The sequence below is a fragment of the Haliotis rufescens genome, unplaced genomic scaffold (assembly GCF_023055435.1).
Source record: "Haliotis rufescens isolate VD_foot unplaced genomic scaffold, xgHalRufe1.0.p SCAF_19, whole genome shotgun sequence".
Lineage (NCBI taxonomy): Eukaryota > Metazoa > Mollusca > Gastropoda > Lepetellida > Haliotidae > Haliotis > Haliotis rufescens.
In genome coordinates, this window is record NW_025963879.1 from 14832928 (window position 1) to 14851591 (window position 18664).

Below are 18664 nucleotides of genomic sequence, written 5' to 3' on the forward strand. Positions count from 1 at the left end.
AAGTAATCGAGTAAGCTGATTTTTCCTAGACTGACGAAGCATGTTCACCTTCCTGGTTTAGCTACACAGTTCACGGATCTACTAATATATGCTAATTTTTAACATGCATAACATGTATATTTGTTTCACAATTCCGTTGAACCAGTTAATGTAGGTTTGTGTGGTGATTGTATCTACATAAATATGAAGGGGTACAACGTAACGAAAGTACACGACACAGATACAGGTTTTCTACCCCTAGTTGCGAAGTTCTTCCGCTTGTTATGAGTCAAATACATGCCCACATGCATACAACTTAAAACTCTGCTGATATGGATGATGATGTTATTTTTATTCAGTTTAATTGGCTATATTCACAACTTAAAAACAACTTTATCAATAACGGTTGAATTAACATTTCGAAGTATTACTTTTTTACATTGAAGGTTGAAAGGATTGCACATCTCCACAACGAAATACTAATTTAAACAGTTAAGTAGGTGATATTTTCAAGATGAGGAAGGGCATGCTTCAGTTGTTACTACATTTATATCTGTAACTATGCATTTTTACAGTTCAACATCAGCTCTGTATAAAACAGCTTTATGAATATCATAACTTGAATTTTGTTGTTGTTTATTTGTAGCTTTAATATTCCACAATATACACTTGTTCTCAGTCTACGTTTGAAGATCACCTGCGATATAATGGCAACAGTAACGCACACCATAACCTCAAAATAGGCGCATCGTATATCATTATTTAACAGTTTGTCTGCTTTTTTCATCACCAATGTTACGCTTGTGAGGACGGCACAACAACCATACAGATAGGGGGTTGCGAGAGCCGAGGGGTGAAGGGGGTGGGTGGTTGTGGTGGTGGGGGTACGTGTGGGTGTGGTCAGTTTAGTGATATAGGCGTAGACTGGTTCCCTGCCCTGGTTACAACCCCATGCGTGTAAGCGAGTAGGCTGACATTGCTCATTTCCATAACAAAAGTAGACTGACTCATCATATCCAACTTCCTGGTTTAGCTACACAGTTCAATGTATAACCTCGGCCATCGGGACTCGTGACAGCCCCAATAATACCATAAACAACACATATCACATGTTGCTACAAGTGCATGGATCTACGAATACATGTCAATATTTTTAACACGTCTGTCAAATATATATATTTCACATTTCCGTTGAACCAGTAAATTCAGGTTTGTATGGTGTTATGTAAGTACACAAATATGAAGGGGTAACAACATGACGAAAGTACACGTCACAGTTACAGGTTCTCTACCCCTAGATGCGAATTTCAACTGGTATTCTGAGTCAAATACATGTCCACATGCATACAACGTAAAACTCGAAATGTACAGGAATAGTGTGTGAGACTGTGTTTTGTTAATTGAGGGGAGAGTGGTCATAACACCTACCTGTGCAATCGTGTTCGGTTGAGTAAAGGGACGTAATGTCGCGACAAACCGCTACTAATATTATCTCCCTTGAAATAACGAAAACTCGGTTTCCAATCCCCAGTTGTTCACCTCAGAAGTGTTTGTCCCTTCCCTTACATTTGTTGATATTCCAGTTTAATTGCGTTTAGGAACAGCTTATATCAACGGCTATATCAATGCATGTTGTATTGGTATTTCAAAATATTACGGAGGTTTTACATTGACGGTTGATATGATTTCATATCTCCATAACGAAATACTAATTCTGATGAAGGACCCCCAAGATGGGGACGGACATGCTGATGTTGTAATTACTTTTTTTTATCAATTTGATTGACACTCATGATGTCAATCACTGGTTTGTCTGGTCCAGACTAGTTCATTTACCGACCGCAGTCATATAGCTAGAATATTGCTGAGTGCGGCGTTAACCAATATACAACAGACAACGATAGTGTAGGGCCGCCGTAGTACAGCTAGAATATTGCTGAGGATGTCGATAGTGTAGTTTTCTGTTCAGTTGTAGCTTTGATTTTGTTGGGTTTCCGTTGTTTTCATGTGTGAGGAACATAAAGAAGACCTTGATATCTTCCAGACTTCACCATCTCAAGATGTAGATAGACGATCAACACAGTCATGCCAGCGGTGTCTTGTGGTTGGATTGTCCATACTGATGATGATTCTGTTGTCAGGGTTGACGGCCACCACAACTGTACTTATCACCAACAATGAGCGTAAGTCACTGAAAACACACACACACACACACACACACACACACACACACACACACACACACACACACACACACACACACACACACACACACACACACACACACACACACACACACACACACAAACACACACACACACACACACACACACACACACACACACACACACACACACACACACACACACTCATTCGTTCACTTGTGTTGGCATTATCAGGCAGCCTAACATCAGGTTGTATAGGGACCAACGTGATCAAGGGATCGTGGAATTTAGGAAAGAAAATATTTAATTGTTGGCAATGAAAGATCAGTTTTCACTAGGTCTAGGTCAAGCAAACCTTGTGACAATTTTTGCACCCATTGACAAGTAGTCTTGCTTATATATGAGATCTGCCTTCTCTAGAGGTTTGCGTGCAGACAGTGGACAATGTACATGACAAGTATGCATATCAATTATATGAATCTCCAGTCAACTGAACATATGTATAAAGAAATGAATACAATTTTGTTTGCATATTTGCATTAATAACCATTAACGTAATGTGAATGTATTTACGTTCTAAGTGCCTTTTTTGCTATATATTGTAGGTTGTTCCACATCCAGCAAGTGCCATTCCTGTAGGTCCAGAAATGCCAGGTGTCCAGTGAACGGCACCATGGCTGAAAATGACCCCCCATTGAGTCATGTCCTATCCATTAGGTACCGCCTGCTACTCCGGTGTCAGATACGACGACGGTTGGTAAACGTTAACACCTTGGAAGCCGAGTCGAGTTATTTTTCTGACGCATATTTCATAAGTTCTGAAAATTGAACGTTGTGCAAGAATTGCGGCACTGGGTCTACCTCTGACTACAAAGATACACAGAGACGTAGAATATGTAAATTAATCTTAAAATTTAAAGTGGTTTGAAAAACAGACACTGCTAAGTGTTGTCCGAGATTTTGTTATGCGAGAAAAAAAGCAAAGACGATTTGTCATTTGATTCTAAAATGTATGAGGAATGCAGGGATGTATGTATCGTAGTGTGTGTGTTCTCGTAGGTGTAAAATATATGTGGTTTAATAGGCGTCTCATAACCGGTATGCGTGACACGTGATTTTGTTCTAAAACATTCAAAAGGATTCAAGTGCTATTGGCGATGTTTCAGAGTGATCATTGGTAGTGATCTGAAAAAAACGAGATACCATTGATAACTAATATGCTTATTTTTGTACATTCTCCGAGAAAATATCCAATATTTAGATGTCTAAACATTCCCGAATTAACGCTGTGAATAGTGGTTTAGTAATATGTCAAAAATGGCGAGATTTACGATGAACCTAATTTTCGTTTTCAGTAATTTTTCTTTGCCTAAAATGACAGCGGATGATACCACTGAACAGAATGTTTGCCTCGTAATGCAAAACTGTGATGTGATTATGGGTGTGCGTGATGCATTTCCAATATTATTTGACTTTAAAGTGAGGGTTGAAGAGGAGGGAGATATCTGTCCCGGTGGCATCATGCGGGTTAAGACAGATAGTGAGTGTGAGTGAGGGAGTTGAGTTTAATGCCGCTGTGAACAGTATTTCAGTTTTATCACAGCGAGTCAGCTAAGTGTGGAGTATGACTCACTGCACGTGATGCAGGACTCAGATATTTACCTATGCTGGATGGCAAACCAAGGATCATAATCAGGATATGTATTCGAAAGGTAGGTTGTTGTTAGGTATCAGCAGATCCTGGTACTTCAACCTAACTCTGCGCATCTGATTATAGCATATTTTCTTTTATATAAGAATATATTATTGTGGCAAAGTTTGCTGTTACATACTGTGGGCTACTACTAAAGACTTATTATACACTAACGTCAGGAATATCCAGTAATCAACACCATCTTATGTAAATATTGATGCAAGTTGACTTCGCCTCAAAAGAGGACATCCAGGTCTCAAGTGTAAACCACATGTTCGGAGCTGGAATATTGCTGAGTGCGGCATCAAACAACAAACAAACATATTTGGGGAGTTTGGTTCCTGGGAGTTTTGTCCTCGGTCCTGCCCAACACTGAAGGACATGTAACACATGTGGTGTTTTTTAGGTCAAGTGACTTCGTTCGAACTGTGTCTCTGTTTACCAAGCAGTGAATGGGTACCCGGTAAGATGAGATGGCAACGTGGCTGTTAACCGTCCAACCCCCCTATTTACAGGCAACTTGGGTCTTATACCCCCCAGGGAGCTGAGAATGATTGTTGTGTGCACACTGATCCATTGACCGGGAGTAGTCTTCTTCTTCTTATAAAACAATTTGAGCGCCACGATGATTGTACGTCGAGGTATGGGACTATAGGAGTACTATATTCGTACATGTAATTGAAGCTTCCCTACCTCCTCATTTGTGCTTTAGGTTGTCCGGAGAAGCCACAGAACATGACAAAAAAATACACTTTGTTGATCAGTGACACGTATGTTGTTACAGCAATGTGTATTTGCTGTTTGGGGAGGAATAATACACGTAGAAGGTATTAGTGTTTCCGTAATCACCAAAGCATTGCTGAACATCAGAAAATTATGCATTACAATTGAAGGACGTTTACTCATATTTTTATCTGTCACTGCATGATGTGCTTGTATGAAATGATGTCTGGTAGATGTTCTTCTATTCGAAGTTGAAAAATAATTTACGGACAAGATTTGCCCCTCATTTATTGTGATGTGAAAGGAGTGAGTGAGTGAGTTGGGTTTAACAGAGCCGCTTTTAACAGCATTCCAGTTATATCACGGCGTGTCAGATGAATGTGGGAGGAAAGCCTTAACTGATGCAGGTCTCAGACGTTTACCACTACGGTGAAACCCACGAGCAGGGGTATGGTGCTGACAAACCTAGAAACATAATCGGGGCGAACCGGGTTTCGAACCCACAATCATAGGTTTCTGTCGTGCCCAAGGGACGCAATGCTGCTGATGTGAAAGGAAACGATAACATGTACCAATCGAATTATGAGAATTATTGATATTTTACCATGTTAGCATTAACATTGTATTTTCCCCGACCACTTTTCATGATTTATGTCTATGAATAACATATATCTGTGTTCACATTCAAACAAACTGTCAAACAGTCAGAACACTGGTATTACATCGCGCCGCTATGCTGGTAATAAAACATCAGATAGCGAACTTGGTGTTATATTGACCTACCAGCATTGCCATTGTATTATACCAGAATGACCAATTTATCTTTAGATAATGACATTCAATTCATACTACACTCACAACGAGAATAATTATTTTACATCAACCTATCCAGTATTATAAAGTAAAATATTAAAGACACATGTAGTCACACATTTGCATTATTTTTCTGGTTACATAGTTCGTTTAATATTCTGATCTAAGTTCATACACTCATGTCCTATGTGTCTACCAATGGAAAGCTGGTATGTTTTCTTCGTGTGTTTGAAGTTTTTCATATTAACTATGATTTATTTTCTTTCAATTACTTACACATAACATGCGATTGTGTCAGTGTTTATGTTTAGTCACCCTGGTGTTTTATGAGGAATGGTATGTTTTGTGCAGTAAAGTATTAATAAAATAGGTGGTGTCTGTAATAAAATTTGTTTTTAATATTTTAATTCAAACATTATTTTTTTCATTCTTTGTTGTATATGCAAGTATATGGGTGTCTTTGAATCACTTCATTGAAGGTTGTTCCTTGGGATGGTATTGTGATTCCAATATGTCCACTTTATCATGTGCTATTACGACTGTATCGTCACTATATGGCTGATGTTGCCGATGTGACGTAAAGCATTAACTCACTCACTCACTATTACGACTGTATCTAATTGAAGAACCCCTTATGTAAAAAGTAGTGCAATAAACGTCTCGAATAGTCTATTTCTCTTTTATACTGGGGTATGATCAGGGTAAGATCAGTGTTGTTGTGTGAATGTCACGTTACACCACCTATGGTTGTCAGTTCAGTCATTTAGGGTCGCGACAAAGTGTCTTTATAAACAGTTTAGGTGTAACCCTTTCTTATTTAGGTAATTGTGCATAGTATATAGGTACTATCTGCACTATAGGGTTTGTCAACAAGAACTTGTAAAGTAATTTATGCCATTAAAGATCGAGGCTATATATCTCAAGCCTACTCATTTCTACACGAGACTACCCACGTTTTCACTGTGTAATTAACACCAACAAGGCGTGATTACACAAAGGTGTTCTACCAGTGAACATGAAGATAACGTAAATGGCACTGATGTTATTTCTGAAATCAGTCATTGTTCACGGACCTGTGTTAGTAAAATAGTTAAATACCTGATTATACAATTTAGTCTTTAGTCACTGGACATGAATTGAATGTTTTTTGCTTCTGAATAATATAACTGTTTTACAGTGCCAGACAAACATGGTACACTAATAAAAAAATAAATAACGTTTCTTGGTACTCATTTCTAACATTCCCCATGTATATTTTAATAATGACAAGGAGTATTGTGGATATCAACTTCTTTATCATAAATACGCAAAGTTTCAGGGCGACTTCTTGCGCTTCACAATCAAATGACAGGGTAGGGGAAAACGACACAAATACATACAATTAAAGCTATTTGTGATAAGATTAAAGTTGCGATACAGACAGACAATTTTTCAATAAAAGGCCACTGGCCCAAAATACATACATATGCAGGAATACATAAAGCCTGCGAAAAATGACATATTTACAAACTGGGAAAATTTACATTATTTACATTTTTTATTTATTTTTTTATATTTTTTAAATACTTATTCGTAGTGGATTATTTGCTATTTACCCTAAGTTGATAGCTTTGGTAAGAAAAATACATATTTTATATAAGGTATCATATGCATCTGAGGAAATAATAGAGATAAAGTTATGCTGAAGGTTAGAGGTAATATATTATCTAAAAGTGCATTACGAAGGGAGCTGTAGGATTCACAAATAAATAATACATGATATTCATTTTCAATAAAGTACTTATATTTAGATAGAAAGAGAGAGCAGAGTCTTTCTTCATATGGTGTGGCATGGTATCTTCTAGTGTTTACTGCTATTGGAAAGTTACTGCATCTGAAGCGTGATAAAATCCTTTTTAAGTGAGATGGAAGTGGTGAATGTAGAGATATTCAACATTTAGTAGCGCTTTAAAATGTTGATAGGAATAAGAGTCAGATAAACTGTTCACATTTACGCCCCAGGTTTGCTGCAAGTTGTCAAATAGTCTCTGTTTAAACATGGAAATAAAAACATTTTTATCCCCAACTTCTTGTGCTATCCATGCATATCCAAATCCAAATCTGAATAAAATATTTTTAATGTGTGTGGCCCAGGTGGTGCGACCTGAATCATCCAGAACAGCTACCTTCTGGATATGGTAGTCTCTCAGGGCTCAGTTGTATCAGCCTGCACCAGTACTTCACAGCTATTGTCATATATGTAAGCTGTAAAGGAGCTCTACCACACTCACCAAGCACCATCACATTACATGTATTTTTTGACACTTTAAGAACAGATTTGCACACCTTAACTTGAATATCCTCAATGATTTTGCTGTAATTAACACCCCAGATTTCAGAGCCATAGCACAGGATAGGAGTTACAATACTATAAATAATTTTGAATAAATCTTTGCATGGAATATCACCAAGTTTCTTCTGATATCTATTTATGGCAAACACAGATTTGGAACTCTGGGCAGCTAAACATGTTTGAGCCTGGGTCAAGACAATTTTTGGGTGAACAAAATTCCTAAATATCTGTAAAAAACATCAATGCTTTCACCATTATATGACCACTTTTCATAACTTCTTAGGGGACCACCATTTCTAAATACCATTACTTTTATCTTCTTCAGATTGACTTTCATACCAGTTTGTAAACGGAATAAGTGTAGAGCATCAATTTTCTTTTGTAGTTGAACTGCTGAATATGATACAGATGAAACATCATCTGCAAACATTATGGCAGAAACATTTTTAAAATCATGTGATATAAAACCTTCTCCGCAGTCTTCAAGTTGAATAAAAAGCTGATTTATGAATATTATATATGTTGTGGACTCAAAATACAGCCCTGCCGGGTGCCAATATTAAATTCAAAATTATCAGTTAGTCCAGTTGAAGCCCTTACACAAGCACACAGACTTGAATACATTGATGAAATTATGTTGAACAGTTTACCCTTGATCCCAACATCATGTAGGCTTTTCAGTAGATTATCATGTCTTATAGTGTCAAATACCTTTGAAAAGTCAACAAAGAGGCAGTAAAATCTCCCCTTTCTTCTCCCTGCATATTTTGTAGTCATTGCCTGCAGACTAAAAATGTTGTCAATAGTTGAATAATTGGACCTGCACGAGAGTTGCCTCCCTTTCAGTATACGTTTCCCTTCTTCCGGGTCCAAACAAATCCACCCATGTGCGATTGTTTCTTGGCAATCTTGTGTCATATTGTTGATCATGGGTAATGTTCTTTATTGATTTCGTGTTTCTGTCATAGATGAACACCTCACCTTGGACTATCAACTTGTTGAGTCGCATTTTAGGTTGTTTTCCAGCTTCTTGAGCTTGGGCGAACCAGGGTGAGAGGGCTCGTCGATCCTCGCGCACTGACTGTGGAAAATCCTCCTTCACTCGTGTCCTAGATCCCCGCTCCAGTGATTCCCGAGCTTGTTTGAATATCAAGCCCTTATCCTTGGTTAGGGGAAACCTGGCAATAATGAATGAGCTTTGTCTAGTCGTTCGTGTGCCCATATTTTACATGCAAACATTTGGATTTTTCAGTTGTCCGAAGGGTGTGTTCGTGTAACAGTATATCACCTCTGTGATATACACGACATGTCTGGGTCATGGTGCATGGAAACTACACGAGAAATATACGTATGAAACATTTAACTTACATATCTATAAAATTCAAGGGAAAATGATTATTTAAGTCGACAATTTTATCTGATATACATTGCGAACATTTTTGCAACTTAAAGTATCACCTAGAAAACTATCTTGGCCACTGATCATTGTTGGGTCAGTGGGCTTAGGTGTTATAATAAGAGTTGCATAGTAGTGCAGAGATCTGATGTTCCTGGTTTTAAATCCGTGTTTCGTCTACATAATGACCCTTGGTCTATCAGCACTATACCTATTCTCAAGGGTTTAACAAAATGGTAAACATCTAGCTATAGATCCTGCGTCCCTAGCCGTAATATAACCGAAAACATGTTCCAAAAGAAAAGAACACAACTCACTTACTCATCAAATGTTGAAAACAGAAAAGTCTCCTCATACACCCATTAGGAATTTTCTTAAATACTGGTACATTAAGATTCCAATAAGGCGTCAACATCTTCAAAGGAACAAATTCCATACGCCACTTCTTGTTGGGACCCCTGCTCTTCACAGCTTGACAGTTCTTTCTGAGAACACATGACGGAGTGACATATCGGATAGCACCCTCAGTCTTTCTTCGGAAATGATTATTCATTTCCTAAACATTTGTATACAGCTGTGACCTCTTCAACGAGGAATATACTGTACTTCTACCGTTTTCTACACAGTTATTTGGTCACAAAGGTGAAGACCTTAATACCCCTGGATAATACATATACTTTACCACGCCCATCTTTACAAATCCCCTGTGGATGCTTTAAATCAGTCAGTATGTTTCCAACAAACTGTCCTGACTCTGTCAGATGGATGACTCTGTGTAGATGGTGATCTGAAACCAGGATGTCACCTGTGCTGGTACTTGTGATACCACGTGGAGACTTCAGTGCTGTGTCTCCTGTAGGTCTGTAGGTGAACACCACATCTCCCTCGGGGGTCAGACACACGACACACTTGGTTGCACAGTCAGACACTAGGATGTTTCCTGTCCTCGTGGTACAAAGGTAGTTGGGATGCTGTAGTATGTTTTTACCATTATGAAGTGGACCGATTGACCTCAGGGCGTTTCCTGTCATATCCAGGATGTCAACACAGGGAGGAGACTGGGAACTTGCTGCTAGTGTCGATGATGTCAGAGATGTGATACCCACGTACGTTTTGCTGGTTGTGATGGTTGACAGCAGTTCCAGGTCCGGGTTGACTCCTACTATTATAATACGGTTTATATGTGGCATTGCGACAGCCACCTGATTGTGTGTCAACCTTGTCAGACCCCACGGATGATTGTTTAGTTTAAGTCTACTGTGACAAGGTTGATTGTTCCTGGTGTAGAAGGACTTCACACATTTATTCTCCCTGTCTGTTATTACAACTGTATCTGTTCCATTCACAACCATCACTTTCACATCATAAGAGTCTTTTGTTTTCACGTCACCCGCTACTCTGGTGCTGATGGTGTCACGTAACGCAGGCGTAGCCTCCAAGTCCAGCACATCCTCATATAAAACGTCAATCTCCCCCAACTGTAGATTGTCTATTGCTCGACTTAGTACGCTGCTGTTCTGTCTAAATGAGATCATTTCTATCCTTATCTTCTCCTTCAGGTCTGCGTCTCCGACAGCCTCCACATCACCTGCTTCACACCCCTGATACATCTCATATACATCCATGTCATACTCAGATTGGAGAGCCCGGTCCATCAGCTCAGTCTGTTGTTGGTACATCTGTACTGACATCTCACCTAACTTTATATCTGCTTTTAGTTGCCCAATGTGTTTGTCTGACATCTCTTTCAGCTCAGCCAGGAGTTTCCTTTCCTGGAGTTTAATCTTGGCGATTAATGTTTTGCCTGCTGACTGAACGTCGGATTCCAATTGTTTATGTCGAGCTGTTTCTTCATTTACTTTTGATTGCTGTTTTTCAACATGTGTTTTCGCTTCATCTTGTTTCAGTGATAACTCTCCCCTGGCCTTCGCTATGACACTTTTCATCGTCTGTATCTCCGACTCTATGGTGACGACCTGGTCACACTTCCTGTGGTAGATAGTGCAGCATGTGTGGCAAACTGCTTTCTTGCAATCTTTACATAGAAACTTTGTATGTTCGTTCTTGTGTTCTTTACACATGACCTTTCCCTTTCTCTCAACCTTCACCTCTCTAAAAAGATCAGTGACGTCGTGATGACGTGTTGCTGGGATACGGTTGTGCACTCTTGCACATTTCTGGCAGAAGGCGTCATCACAGACTGAGCACCAAACATCAGCTGGAGTTGTCTCCCCGTCGTCTTTACAGTAACTGCAGGACACTCTATCTGAAAACCATATATCTCGTATTATAACTTTTGTTTGAAAAAGCTTTACTTGAGTGCTCCTGGCTGAATGAACTGGCGTTTACATAAACTGTAAACACATGTGAAATAGGAAACCGTTGATATCATCAAGGATTGAACAACAAACTCCTTTATATGCGTATTTATAATTAGAAAGAACGAAAAAACAGTATATGCAGCATTGACTCAAACAGGAGAAGCTCCTGGGTCCAAATGCGCGCTCTTTTTTCACATCACGAACACTCGAGACAAAAAAGCCATTTGATAAAGTGGATTCATTATCATTAGCATCAACTGAGAATACTATATTGTAAAACCAAGTATAAACTGCAACGCATTGATAAGGGACATTTCACATCAGAAAGCCTAATTGTGTAGGTTTGATACTTTTAGTTTTGCTAAATATATAAACTATTCGGCATTCGACAGGCAGACTGATGTTCGTAATTTTGTCAGAAACATTCTGATGGGCTGTCTTTGAATGACATGATGCCACCTTCTGTCTATTTTCATTGCTGTAGTTCAAGGTAACGTTCTTTCTTGTCACAGACATAAAAGCGGCAAAACCTTTCCATAGTACAATTTCCGAATCCGACTGAATCATAAGCCTGTATTTATGAATCAGTATCAGATAGGGATGATACCAGGTAACAATAACAATTTGCATACTATTGACAATAAACGCTGTTGGTTATTTGCGAGAGAGGAAATACTCTTAAACGCCCAGAAGTATGAAAACTCATTATGTTTTACCTCAATGTAATTATATGACTGATTACTACTTCATGTATTATGTATAAAAAAAGTAACATGTGAAGAAACATGCATCGGCGAAGGATTTAGACCCGTCGACCCGCTTTATCTCCCATCATCACTTTATCACACTTCATCACCTATCATCACTTTATCACACTTCATCACTTTATCACACTTCATCTACATCATCACTTTGTCACGCTTTATCTCCCATCATCATTTTATCACAATCCACCTCCTTTCTATCACTCTATCACGCTCCATCTTCTATCATGACTTTATCACACTTCATCATCCATCATCACTTTGTCACATTTCACATCCCATCATCACTTTATCACACTCCACTTCTTCTCATCACCTTGTCACGTTTTATCTTCAATCATCACCTTGTCACACTTCACAATCCATCATCACTTTATCACGCTTCATCTCCTATCACCATATTGTCATGCTTTATCTTCTATCATCATTTTGTGACACTTCACCTTCTATCATCATGTTATCACACTCCACCTCCTATCACCACTTTGTATACCTTTAGATCCTGGACCAAACGAGTCCAAGAGTCCCTGGATGACAAAGCTAGGCTTGACGTCATCCGCCCACTCCTCCACTGGTCTCTCAGGGTCAGTCACTTTCGTCATCTTGCTGCAGAATGGACACAGGAGAGACTTGGCACTGATGACTTCTGGTCTGGTTTTGGTATAGTTGACGACACATTTCCGACAGAAGGTGTGATTGCAGTCAAGTGTACAAGGATTGTCAAACACCTCGGTACATATGACACAGGAGAGAAAATGCTTTCTCAGCGTCTGGGAAGTAGCCATCTGAAACACTGAAAAGGAGATACGTTCAAAACATCATTTCAAAAACATACACGAACGCACACACTCCTGTATTTGTTATCTCAAAGTGAGGTAAGTAAGATTTTACCCAATAAAGTGACAGCTGTGCAATTCAACAAATGATATTGAATTATTAAATGAAATAGATAAAACTTCACATACTCTGCGATAGATCCTAAATGCCAGAGAATAAACAGTCTCGATTATCTGCCGATACAGATTCCATGGGGCATAAAAGGCAAAATAGCGGTTGCCGTTATATGACTGAGTCACTGAAAATCAGTGTTGCCAAGGGTAAGCATGCCTTACTGGTAGCACTCGCCACTCACACAATTTGCATGAAAAGGTGAGCATTTGTTTGTTGCCTGACGCCACACAGAAGTCCTCCATTACGGAAATCAACTCTGTTGGTTCATAGTTACAGAGACTCCAGCCTTGTTGAAATAATCAGCTGAGTATCATATGAGCCACGTGCGTTTCCAGGGCGAATATGGGATTTGCAAGTACAATCGTGTTACAGTTAAGCAAAGGGACGTAATGTCGCGACAAAGCACTACTAATATTACCTCCTTTGAAATAACGAAAAATCGGTTTCCAATCCCATGTTGTTCGTCTCAGAAGTGTTTGTCCCTTCCCTTACATTTGCTAATATTCCAGTTTAATTGCGTTTAGGAACAGCTTATATCAACGGCTATATCCATGTATGATGTATTGGTATTTTAAAAATATTACGAGGTTTTACATTGACCACTTCCAAGATCCAACTCTCTTGCAGGTGCCTCTACTCCAAGTTAGCTCCAGCTAATACAACTTCCACAACTTCCGCAACTTCAATATAAGACCAAGTCGCAGAATAACTTTTGCACTTTTATTTTTCAATATAATCTCCATTCACCTCAATGCACTTATTCCATTTGTCCTTCAAGCTTTTAATACCACTTTTATAGAAATCCGCAGATTGGCCCTCTAACCACGCCTCTGTGGCAGCCTTTATGTCCTCTTCATCTTCGAAGCGTTTTCCACGTAGGGCAGATTTCATTTACCTGAACAGGAAATAGTCCCTGGGGGCAAAGTCTGGACTGTACAGTTAAATCACCCACACTACAGCCCAGATTTAGCCCCCAGTGACTATTTCCTGTTCCGGTAAATGAAATCTGCCCTACGTGGAAGACGCTTCCAGGATGTTCCTGCCTTTTCTTTGTCCGAGCCTTTGTTACAGTTATTATGTTATACAGGAAACGTATCGAATATTATATCTTGTGATCTGGAGTAGGATCAGCATTTGGTATTATAACACTTTTAGTATTACCCGGGCAGTGCCTAGTAGCGATGCATGCGCGGGGACATTGTGGACATTAGACAAAGGTATAATTTAATTTTAGAAATATTGCAGAGAACTGATGCTTGTAATCAATCTTTTGAATTCCAGTGTACATATAAAGTACATCAAATAACAGGCCATAGGCTATCTGCTCCGTTGAATTATTGCCTTTGGTGTCCAAATCCATATCGACTTCACACTGCGGGTGAGCATTGTTGAGTGTTGAGTGTCATGTTGATTGGAAATATAGTTTGTATTTAACTGCTGCTGAAAGCGGTCTGAAGCGCAGGATCATAGGCCTGTGTGTACAGCAAATTTAGGGCACCATATCACTGATATGGCTTCGTTATAAAAACACTTTCGCTTTGACACCTTTCGCTTAGGTATACAGTTCTTAATGAGATTTGATGTTTGGATTAAGTTGATTAATCAGTACATTATTGATGGGGTTAGGTGAACAGAAGCAGACAGAAATAATGTGCAAAGAGACAGAACCCATTGAGGGAACTGTTATATTTCTATGTTGGTTAAACAGTTATAAGCGCACGTGTTTCACCTGAAATGTCTTGTGGAGGGAAATCTCTCAGTCAATACTAGGCCATGCAGCTGCCCAGAGGACTGTTATTCAAACCTACTCGGTGTGGAGTAGGGGCAGAATGGCAAAAGCCGAACCTATGGGTTTAGTTGAATCCGTTTTCTATACAATTAGCATTCTCGCGAGGGACGAATTCATGTATTACCACTGGTCATAGTTCAAGGCTACTGGTAGTGGCACAAGGTCAGAAACCTCTCCCGCCCAAGTGACATTGTCATACGGCCTCAGACCACAGTTATCCCCCGTTTTACCATGAACCGGAAGCAACATAGGAAAACTACCCTGTTTTAATGGGCTGTTCATCCTGATTACATCTTCCCATGGTTTGACCCTAAGGTGAAGGCCGCTCTGTGTGTGTTTCGTCTCGAAACATCCGGTGAGCATTGTATACAGTGGTTACTACGAAATCCAGCTGGTGGATCCAGGCCGATACTTTGCGGACAAATGGGAATGCAACAGGAGAACAGCCTACGGCCGATATAAATTATGGTGGGCTGTAGATAGCAAAGAGGAAGAAAATATTGTGGTCTGAGGCCAGAAGAGATCTTGACACCATTGACAACACAAACTGAAACAGTTAATCAACGTTTTGAAACTGGCTGTTCTCTAGAACAAAAGACACAGTATTCCTAAATCCTAAGAACAGGTGTACGTTGTAATTTGTTCGATTTTTATTGCAATAAATATCATTCCATCACATGAGGAATCTGTCTCTTGTTTTGTTCTATCAAATACGTTATATATGTTCTCCTATTAACATTATTTCTCTTTCGCGTATGAAAATATTGTCAACGAAATAGATTGGTTAAATGTTTCAAAGCAGTCATTTTTCAAAAGGCGACGAGTGACTAGAGAAATTATACACGTCTCCAGTGAAGCTTCATCTCATGCAGTAGGCTAACACTATTTAACTTCCTGGTTTGGCAACACTCAGTGCTAGGCTGTATTCACATAAACTGATTACACAAAATGAGGTAATACATTCAGGTAATTATCGTTGGTATGGGTTCGTTGGGGGTTTAATACAAATGATTATAAAAGGCCATCATAGTGTCGCACGTACACCAACAGGTCGCCGGTCACATGGGCTTCTACCCTGAGGTCTTCAGCGACCTATGCTTGTCGTAAGAGGAGACTAACGGGATCGGGGTGTCATACTCGCTGAGATCTTGTTTAAAAAATGAAGTGAGTTATGTATAATATAAAATTAAAATACATATAAATTCATCATTGATAATAGGTATTTCTAGTGAACCGGTAACATACATGGATGTTCATGGTGATGCTAGCACTAAGGGAGGGTAAACTACCTACTCTGTATAACGAAAGTACACGTTACAGACATGATGTTTCTCTCTTCTCTGGTATTCCAAGCATCACATGTTCGCATTCATACCTGTTACCCCACTTTAATTTATAGATGACTACTATGTCAGATACGTTTTTTAGTTTTTTAGTGTTAGAATCGCCATAAACCTACCTGTGCACTTGTTCTGTCCGTCACAGGCAGTGTCTGACTGAACTGCAAATCATTTCAAATATTAGATAAGATAGGGGCAATCTCGAGAGCTTTATGACGTCATACAGAGTTATTCCGAAAGCGGTCTGAAGCGCAGGATCATTAACCTACCTGTGCACTGGTTCTGTCCGTCACAGGCAGTGCCTGACTCAACTGCAAACCACTTCAAATATTAGATAAGATCGGAGCAATCTCGATAGTTTCATGACGCCATGCAGAGTTATTCTGAATCCAGTCTAGGCAACGGTTTTATGTGTATCAAAATGACAAAGACGGAGACGACACAAACATTGGCTAAGTTTTGATGCCTAAAATTGGAAATTTAAACCATATATTTTCAAAATGATACCCTGTTTGTTTACAACAAAACCCCGTTGTTTGGGACGATACCGATTTACAAATCCTAGTTGTGTATTTATGCCTTTAGCTACATATAAACGTTCAAAATAGTTATCTGGAAAGGACTTTGCCGAGATCCGGACTAGTTTCACAACATGTATACTGAAAAAGTACTGCGCGAGCCGAACATTGACAAGTTTAAATATGAGTATTATTCCCTTTTGGCAAAATCTTTCTTGAGTAATCTGTGTTTGCCTAGTTAAGAAAAACATTGATTATACAAATCGAATTATTTTTTGACAGGTATTCATGAATCTGAATAAAACATTTAAATTGACGATTGCCAAAACATCCTTTAAACCGAGTTCGTTTACTTGTTCTTTTTATTGATGCCTACAAGGTACATGCACATAATGTGAATGACAAAATTCAGGAAAAACATGGCAAATATGCGGACCTCGCTTTCGGGATGTCACGCTTGCATCCCAAGTACCAAGTTGTCCGTCTACCCATTGTTCTCGGTGTCTTGGTAGCTCCCAATCTGTTGACTGACATTGGGAGAGTACGCTGGTTTGCTACAAGGAATACAGCCCTTCTGACAATCTGGGTAATGCAGAAGGCTTCAGTGTTGGGGAGATTTCACATTCTCGGAAAGGTTCTGGGTGTGTTTGACTAGGCAGCGCTTCCTGGGAGAAGTCCCATTCGCTGTCTGGGCTGCGTGTAGAGGGGGCAATGGCCCTGAGCTGATGATGAGCCTAAGCAGCCTGACTGTGCCAGGATCACCCAACACCCTCTTTGCTTCATTTTTTTACTTAAATATGTACATGATAATAATAATAATAATAATAATAATTATTATAATAATAAGGGTAACCGGATATTTCTAGGTGTATTAAGAATTAACAAATGAAAATAATTTAAAAAACTTAAAAACTTCGAAGTTTAAGCCTGGAGTGAACGTATATCACCACAAGGGAAGTAAACGACGTATAACTTCGTGCCACGTGGATGTGATACTGTATAGAACAGAGTACGATATGGTTATGACATACACTTGGTCACAGGCTATCACATTTTATGTCAGTAACACTAAGATAACACAGTTCATCTGATACAAACCGACACATGATCTCAGATATCAGACTGTCCTACAACTGGACGAGCATATGCAAACATATCACACACACACACACACACACACACACACACACACACACACACACACACACACACACACACACACACACACACACACACACACACACACACACACACACACACATGAAACGCCCTAGTTCGTTCAATATTTTTCCACAATTATTATCAACCCTTAGACCAGTTCCGTACATGTCTATAACGTCATCGCTGAGATTTGAGTTTCTATTGGTTAAGCCAACAAGCTTAACTCGTTCCTCCTAATGTCCTTAAAACTATCATTTCGTTAAGATTGTCTGATAAAGCAACTCAAAAATGGAATGCAGGGGTTACACATTCTTCTAAAGGTGTCACATATCGCATATTTAAAACTGAACTCGTCCTTGAAAAGTATTTATTAGTTATCCCTTTCTCGTTGGCTGTAAAATCCCGTCTGTTTAGAACCTCATGCCACCATTTACCTATTGAACTAGGTGGGTGGCACAAAATCCCTGCCAATGAACGAACGTGTAACCCCAAATATGTTTGAATTTAAAGAACTTTTTAATTGTAAAAAAATGAATGTTATTAAAAAACTGTACATTCTGTAATGTAATTATGAAAATTGTAAAATCTTCCATGTAAACCATCCCACCACCTTATGTATTTACTGTTGGTAAATTTGTACCTCATATGCCGAGGATTCCGGCCTGAGCGTAAATAAAGTTCTGTTCTGTTCTCATTACCTGCCGAAAGATGAAAATAAT

General features: G+C 39.2%; 2 protein-coding genes across 2 annotated transcripts in view; both read right to left on the bottom strand.

Annotated features, from left to right (window-relative positions):
• LOC124148268 (tripartite motif-containing protein 42-like) overlaps positions 1 to 1445 on the bottom strand; it is a 30746-nt gene extending 29301 nt beyond the window's left edge. Inside the window, exon 1 of the mRNA XM_048398921.1 lies at positions 1408 to 1445. The gene's annotated coding sequence lies outside the window, so the exon portion shown is untranslated. The remainder of the gene's footprint in view (positions 1 to 1407) is intronic.
• Positions 1446 to 8189: 6744 nt separating this feature from the next.
• On the bottom strand, positions 8190 to 16422 carry LOC124148263 (probable E3 ubiquitin-protein ligase MID2). The gene is made up of 3 exons (XM_048398923.1): positions 16386 to 16422; positions 12680 to 12979; positions 8190 to 11367 (listed from the first exon to the last, which is right to left on the bottom strand). The coding sequence occupies exons 2-3, from the start codon at positions 12969 to 12971 to the stop codon at positions 9728 to 9730; spliced, it is 1932 nt and encodes a 643-aa protein (XP_048254880.1). The 5' UTR covers positions 12972 to 12979; positions 16386 to 16422; the 3' UTR covers positions 8190 to 9727.
• Between the last annotated feature and the right edge of the window lie 2242 nt (positions 16423 to 18664).